An 8,275-nucleotide genomic window follows, 5' to 3' on the forward strand; every position below is an offset into this window, starting at 1 on the left:
TCTGAGTAATATGGGGATTTTGAGGGGGGGATATACAGTTGAAGTCGGAAGTTTATATACACCTTAGCCAAATATTTAAACTCTGTTTTTCACCATTCCTGACATTTAATCCTAGTAAGAATTCCCTGTCTTATGTCAGATAGGATCACCACTTTATTTTAATAATTTGAAATGTCAGAATAATAGTTAAGAGAATGATTTATTTCAGCTTTTATTTATTTCATCGCATTCCCAGTGGGTCAGAAGTTTACATACACTCAATTAGTATTTGGTAGCATTGCCTTTAAATTGTTTCACTTCTTACGGCTGAAATCTCATTAACGGGATAGATTTGACAACAGCCAGTGAAAGTGCAGGGCGCCAACAGAAATCTCATAATGAAAATTTCTCAAACATACAAGTATTATACACCATTTTATAGATACACTTGTTGTTAATCACACCACAGTGTCCGATTTCAAAAAGGCTTTACGACGAAAGCATACCATGCGATTATGTTAGGTCAGTGCCTAGTCACATAAAAACACAGCCATTTTTCCGGCCAAAGAGAGGAGTCACAAAAAGCAGAAATAGAGAGAAAATGAATCACAAACCTTTGATGATCTTCATAAGGTGGCCCTCATAGGCCTTCATGTTACACAATACATGTATGTTTTGTTCGATAAAGTTCATATTTATATCCAAAAATCTCAGTTTACATTGGCGCGTTATGTTCAGTAATGTTTTGCTTCCAAAACATCCGGTGATTTTGCAGAGAGCCACATCAATTTACAGAAATAATCATCATACATTTTGATGAAAATACAAGTGTTATGCATGGAATTAAAGATATACTTCTCCTTAATGCAACCGCTGTGTCAGATTTCAAAAAAGCGTTGATAAAGTCCATAATTTATGTCCAAATACCTCCCTTTTGTTCGCGCGTTTAGTTCACAAATCTAAATTCACAAGGCGCGAGCACTAGGTCCAGACGAAAAGTAAAAACAATTCCATTACAGTTCGTAGAAACATGTCAAACGATGTATAGAATCAATTTTTAGGATGTTTTTTTCATAAATCTTCAATAATGTTCCAACCAGACAATTGCTTTGTCTTTAGAAATGAAAGGGAACGCAGCTCGCTCGCACGGCCATGCGCATGACTTCGCTCATGGCATTCTGCCAGACCCCTTAGTCAAACAACTCTTATTCGCTCCCCCTTCACAGTAGAAGCCTGAAACTAAGTTCTAAAGACTGTGGACATCTAGTGGAAGCCTTAGGAAGTGCAATCAGACCAGATTTACACTATCTTGGATAGGCAAAGACTTGAAAACCTACAATCCTCAGATTTCCCACTTCCTGGTTGGATTTTTTTCTCATGTTTTTGCCTGCCATATGAGATTTGTTATACTCACAGACACCATTCAAACAGTTTTAGAAACTTCAGAGTGCTTTCTTTCCAAATCTACCTATAATATGCATACCTTAGTTTCTGGGCCTGAGTAGCAGGCAGTTTACTCTGGGCACCTTATTCATCCAAGCTACTCAATACTGCTCCCCAGCCATAAGAAGTTAACTTGGGTCAAACGTTTTGGGTAGCCTTCCAAAAGCTTCCCACAATAAGTTGGGTGAATTTTGTCCCATTCCTCCTGATAGAGCTGGTGTAACTGAGTCAGGTTTGTAGGCCTCCTTGCTCGCACATGCTTTTTCAGTTCTGCCCACAACTTTTCTATAGGATTGAGGTCAGGGCTTTGTGATGGCCACTCCAATACCTTGACTTTGTTGTCCTTAAAACCTCTTAGGGATCCCTTCACCCCCATTCCCGCTCGGATCCCGTTAATGGGATTGATTTGACAACATCCAGTGAAATTGCAGTGCCCCAAAATCAAAAACAGAAATACTCATAATAAGAATTCATTAAACATACAAGTGTTATACATCAAAATACAGCTTAACTTCTTGTTAATCCAGCCACAGTGTCAGATTTCAAAAAGGCTTTACAGCGAAAGCAGACAGTGCAATTATCTGAGGACAGCACCCCGCATACAAACACATGAAAATCAGGTTTCAACCAAACAGGTGCTACACAAAAATGAGAAATAACGATATAATTCATGCCTTACCTTTGATGATCTTCTTCTGTTGGCACTCCAAAATGTCCCATAAACATCCCAAATGGTCCTTTTGGTCGATAAATTCCTTCATTATATCCCCAAAATGTCCATTTATTTGGCACGTTTGATTCAGAAATAAACCGGTTCCAACTCGCCCAACATGCCTACAAAGTATTTAGTAAATTACCTGTAAACTTGGTCCAAACATTTCAAACAACGTTCCTAATCCAAACTTATGCATCCTAAAACGTAAATAATCAATAAAATGTAAGATGGGAAATACTGTGTTCAATACCGGACGGAAACAAAGTCGAGCGCGTTCCAGGTCGCACGCTCCAAAAGACTTGAGTCCCTTAGTGTGACACATGGAAAGAACAGGGCTACTTCTTCATTTCTCAAAGGAAAAACAACCAATTTCTAAGGACTGTTGACATCTAGTGGAAGACATAGGAACTGCAAGCATATTTATATTAAAAAGGGATTACCATAGAAAACTAATGGAAAACACTTTTCCCTGGATGGATTGTGCTCGGGGTTTAGCCTGCCAAATCAGTTCTGTTATACTCACAGACATTATTGAAACAGTTTTAGAAACTTCAGAGTGTTTTCTATCCAAATCTACCATAATATGCATATCCTAGCTTCTGGGCCTGAGTAGCAGGCAGTTTACTTTGGGCATGCTTCTCATCCGGTCATCAAAATACTGCCCCCTAGCCCAAAAAGGTTTTAAGCCATTTTGCCACAACTTTGGAAGTATGCTTGGGGTCATTGTCCATTTGAAAGACCCATTCACGGCCAAGCTTTAACTTCCAGAATGATTTCTTGAGATGTTGCTTCAATATATCCACATAATTTTCCCGCCTCATGATGTCATCTATTTTGTGAAGTGCACCAGTCCCTCTTGCAGAAAAGCACCCCCACAACATGATGCTGTCACCCCCGTGCTTCACGGTTGGGATGGTGTTCTTCGGCTTTCAAGCCTCCCCCTTTTTCCTCCAAACATAACGATGGTCATTATGGCCAAACAGTTCTATTTTTGTTTCATCAGACCAGAGGACATTTCTCCAAAAAGTACGATCTTTGTCCCCATGTGCAGTTGCAAACTGTAGTCTGGCTTTTTTATGGCGGTTTTGGAGCAGTGGCTTCTTCCTTGCTGAGCGCCTTTCAGGTTATGTCGAGATAGCACTCGTTTAACTGTGGATATAGATAATTTTGTACCTGTTTCCTCCAGCATCTTCACAAGGTCCTTTGCTGTTGTTCTGGGAATGATTTGCACTTTTCACACCAAAGTACATTCATCTCTAGGAGACAGAATAAGTCTCGTCCCTGAGCGGTATAACGGTTGCGTGGTCCCATGGTGTTTATACTTGCGTACTATTGTTTGTACAGAGGAACGTGGTACCTTCAGGCATTTGGAAATTGACATCATTTTCTGGAATTGTTTATAGCTGTTTAAAGGCACAGTCAACTTGTGTATGTACACTTCTGACCCACTGGAATTGTGATACAGTGAATTATAAGTGAAATAATCTGTCTGTAAACAATTGTTGGAAAAATTACTTGTGTCATACACAAAGTAGATGTCCTAACCGACTGACTTCAACTGTATAAGGATTTAAACATTTTTAAATGGTCCTGCTGCTGTGTCCTGTCTTCAGCTGATGAGTGCTGTGAAGAAGGGCCAGGTGTCGGCCAACCGTCTGGCCATACTGATGAAGACGGCTGAACAGAGCCTGGACCAGACAGAGCCCGTTGAGCAGAGGGAACCTGTCGACCAGAGGAAGCCTGTGTCGGTGGACCGTAGCGGGGGAGGAGTGTGAGACTCAGCCCCCCTGGCCCTGGTTCTTCCTCCGGACGATCCTGGTCACACAACTCTGGGACCGTATGTATTGCACCTCAAAGTATGAGTGCCGATTTAGGATCAGTTTTACGTTTTAGATAAGGTTATATGGATGGCGGGACCTGATCCTCGATCAGCACTCCTACGCAGAGATGCTTGATGCATACGGCCCTGCTCCAGCCTGGTTACCACAGATCTATGTGCTTTTAACAACCCTTCTGACTTGTATGTTGCCATGGTCATGTCATGTGATATCATATCATAGGTGTCATGTATGACATGACAACGGAAGTCACAAGGGTTGGCTAAAGCTCATATGGTATTGTATACAGACCTGGACAACCCAAAGGTACTGAAGCTCATTATCTTATGTCTTCCATGGGAGTTGCTCTGCTGACATAGGCATTTTCTATCACTGCATCAACACACATGTAGCCGATGCCTCGCCTTGAATCTTACAAACTTGCTTCCATATTTATTGAGATATTTATTGAGATATGAAATGAGTAATTATTGGGACACTGTTGTTTATTTCAATGTATTTATTTCAATGTATTTATTTATTGTTCGTTTTTACACATTTCAACAACAACAACACATTTCTCAATGTATGATGTTACTGTTTGTTTTTAACATTGCCCAAGAGCATACAACTGAATGTTAGATGCAATGCAAAGTGATGTGCAACGTACGTTGACAACTTGAATTGCACTCATTGTGGTCTTCTTCAAAAAGGGTTTTGTTGTGTACCGTACTCCTGTGCCATTTTATACATTTTAGATACTGACAATCTAAAGGGAGGCATTTTGTACAAATAGTGTTTGCTGGATGTTGTGAGTTTTGACCGCACTTTCAGCAAAGTTCTATGGTCCACATTTAAGTAATGCAATTTAATTGTTCTATTCGATGCAAGGCTTAATTGGAAAATGATAGCATTTTTCACTCACTGCCATTTACATCTATATTTTATCCCTTTCAAATGGACTCTAAATGCTAGATATTTATTATATTCATTTAGTCGATGTCAAATGAGATACAAATCAACAGTGAGCATCTTTAAATATTCCACAGTAGGTGCATGTGATTGGTTCCTGGAAACGTTATTGTCTTGCATGATTTTATTATGCTGAATGGGATGAAGTGTTGTGTTTGATGCTGGCTTTTAATTTCTGGATCTGTCTGTGCACTTGGTGTTTTTATGACTATTAATTTATTACTTATGGTTTGTCTGGTTAGCCACTTGCATTTATAGAGTAATAAGGGAATGTATTTAATGTGCCTTGCTTTCAGATCCAGTGCGAATTGAGAGCATGAATCAACAGAGCTGATTAAACCATACCCTTCCTAGCTTTTAAGCGTGCTTAATTTCACAGTAACTATAAACAAACCAATTATTTTCTCATGCACACTGTTAAAGTCAAAAAAATGTCATGTGTTTGCCCCTAGTACAACAATTAGGTATGAGGGCAGTTTCAAAGAGTTACATCTCTTAATTATCAGTTCTTAATTAAGGGAGCATGAGACCAATTCACTGGAACTCGTGGTTGTTGTTGTTCTTTTCATTTGTTTTTAATAAAACTCACATTATTAACAAATTGGTTTTTAGAATACATTGATGGGAAATGTAAGGGTTAAATGTAGGGAGTTATAATACATATTTATGTCGGGCTTAATCTACAGATGGTTTCTCACCAGACATAGGGGTGTTATGCAATCTAACTCCTCAAAAGGACACCAACAGTGATATTCTCAATACATAGTACGTGGGAGGGCTTATCCACTCTTCTACTGCCAGCTCCAGCACTAGGATACTTGATGTATGAATTGAATTTACTCTTTTATTTGGATGGTAGGATGGTCAATTGTTGTTCTAATGCAGTTGGGTGAAGTTTTGTCTTCCTTCTGACAAAAGCAATGGAATGTGAATTTAGTTGCTGCATGAAGCGACTGCTTTCAGCAATAAGTATTAATATAGTACCAGTCAAAAGTTTTAGAACACCTACTCATTCAAGGGTTTTTATTTATTTTTACTATTTTCTACAATCTTAGAATAATAGTGAAGAATTCAAAACTAGGAAATAATACATATGGAATCATGTAGTAACCAAAAGAAGTGTTAAAAACTTCTTTGGGATCGGTGTCCCTTCCGCTGGACGGTTGAGCTCACGTAGGCTAATGCGATTAGCATGAGGTTGTAAGTAACAAGAACATTTCCCAGGACATAGACATATGATATTGGCAGAAAGCTTACATTCTTGTTAATTTAACTGCACTCTCCAATTTACAGTAGCTATTACAGTAGAAGATTACCATGCTATTGTTTGAGTAGAGTGCACAATTTTGAACATGAAAAATTATTAATAAACAAATTAGGCACATTTCGGCAGTCGTGACACAACATTTTGAACAGAAATGCAATGGTTCATTGTATCAGTCTAAAATGTTGAAAATTCGCAGCTGGCCAAAATCTAAATTGCACCTGGGCTGAAATAATTCATTATGGCCTTTCTCTTGCATTTCAAAGATGATGATCCCAAAAAATATAAAATAATGTTTTTTTTCTTCTTTGTATTATCTTTTACCAGATCTATTGTGTTATTCCCCTACATTCCTTTCACATTCTAAAAACATCTAAGTGTTTCCTTTCAAATGGTACCAAGAATATGCATATCCGTCATTTTAGGCGAATATTTAAAAAAAATAGTTTTTTAAACAAACAAGATGTATTTTACATTTGAGATTATTTTAAGTAGCCACCTTTTGCCTTGATGACAACTTTGCACACGCTTGGCATTCTTTCAACCAGCTTCATGAGGTAGTCACCTGGAATGCCTTGCCTCTCAGATTGCAGCCCAAATAAATGCAAAAACATCTCAAAATCAACTGTTTAGAGGAGACTGCGTGAATCAGGCCTTCATGTTTGAATTGCTGCAAAGAAACCACTATTAATGGACACCAATCATTTGGTCTGATTAGTCCAAATTTGAGATCTTGTGTTCCAACCGCCGTGTCTTTGCGAGACGCAGAGTAGCTGAATGGATGATTTCCGCATGTGTGTTTCCCACCATGAAGCAAGGAGGAGGTGTGATGGTGTGGGGGTGCTTCGCTGGTGACACTGTCATGATTTATCTAGAATTCAAGGCACACTTAACCAGCAGGCTACCATTCTGCAGCGATATGCCATCCCATCTGGTTTGTGCTTAGTGTGACTTAGTGGGATCATTTGTTTTTCAACAGGACAATGACCCAACACACCTCCAAGCTGTGTACGGACTATTTGACCAAGAAGTCAAGTGATGGGGTGCTCCATCAAATGACTTGACCTCCACAATCACCCGACCTCAACCCAATTGAGATGGTTTGGGGTGAGTTGGACCGCAGAGCAATTGCTCAGCATATGTGGGAACTCCTTCAAGACTGATGGAAAAGCATTCCAGGTGAGGGAATACCAAGTGTGCAAAGCTGTCATCAAGGCAAAGGGTGGCTACTTTAAAGATTCTCAAATATAAAATATATTTTGATTTGTTTAACACTTTTTTGGTTACTATGTGATTCCATATGTGTTATTCCATAGTTTTGATGTCTTCACTATTATTCTACAATGTAGAATAGTAAAATGAAAGAAAAAGTCTTGAATGAGTAGGTGTGTCCAAACTTTTGACTGGTACTGTAAAAGATGCTGGTAAGTTCATCAGTATTGAACTCCAACAGTTATGTCTGTACTTCTTGTATTTATTTTTTTGTGAACATTGTTTTTATCGAGTCACTTAATCAGTACAATGAATGTGAAATATTAAAATTGTTCAACAATCTTTTGCCTGTATTTCTGACAATATTTTATTTTAACATTAACATTCCTCTGTTTCCACAGGAACAGGAGTGTCTCGCCAGCAAAATAAAATTATTTCTGGGAAAGTTCCCAGAACATTTGTTAGGTCGAGGCAAATGTCCTCTTAGCACAAAAACTGTCCAGTCATACTGATGATTATATAATTTTTATCTAAAACGTTTGTCTGATGTTGCAAGAATGTTCCTAGAACACATTTAATCTCTTCTTTAAATGCTCCCAGAATGATTCATATAGTTGTGGGAACAGTGTCTTTAACTAACACTCTTAGTTCTCTGCCCCCTGGTGGTCAAGATTGTAAATGCATCTCTCATCTGGCATTGTTCCTTGAAAACAGTGACTATAACTCCCATACTGAAGATACAGAGCCTGGACACTGAGCTCCTCACCAAGTACAGGCATAGGCTCCCCTTCCTCGCCAAAGTGCTTGAACGGTGGTAGCATCATAACTCCAACAACACAGCTTTTTGAACCAGTCGGGTTTCCGGGCTATGCA

The 8,275-nt window shown here is 38.9% G+C and overlaps 1 protein-coding gene across 3 annotated transcripts in view; it reads left to right on the plus strand.

Annotated features, from left to right (window-relative positions):
• Positions 1-7,744, plus strand: part of LOC115140652 (glycerol-3-phosphate dehydrogenase 2 (mitochondrial)) — a 43,935-nt gene extending 36,191 nt beyond the window's left edge. For 2 of the 3 annotated variants that reach the window (XM_029679017.2, XM_065004526.1), the window contains one exon: positions 3,751-7,744. In XM_029679017.2, coding sequence (XP_029534877.1) covers positions 3,751-3,912 — 162 coding nt within the window. In that variant the 3' untranslated portion in view covers positions 3,913-7,744. The remainder of the gene's footprint in view (positions 1-3,750) is intronic. The other variant, XM_029679076.2, reaches the window with a different exon arrangement.
• Positions 7,745-8,275: the final 531 nt, after the last annotated feature.

This window comes from Oncorhynchus nerka, linkage group LG1 (assembly GCF_034236695.1).
Source record: "Oncorhynchus nerka isolate Pitt River linkage group LG1, Oner_Uvic_2.0, whole genome shotgun sequence".
In the NCBI taxonomy this organism is placed as follows: domain Eukaryota; kingdom Metazoa; phylum Chordata; class Actinopteri; order Salmoniformes; family Salmonidae; genus Oncorhynchus; species Oncorhynchus nerka.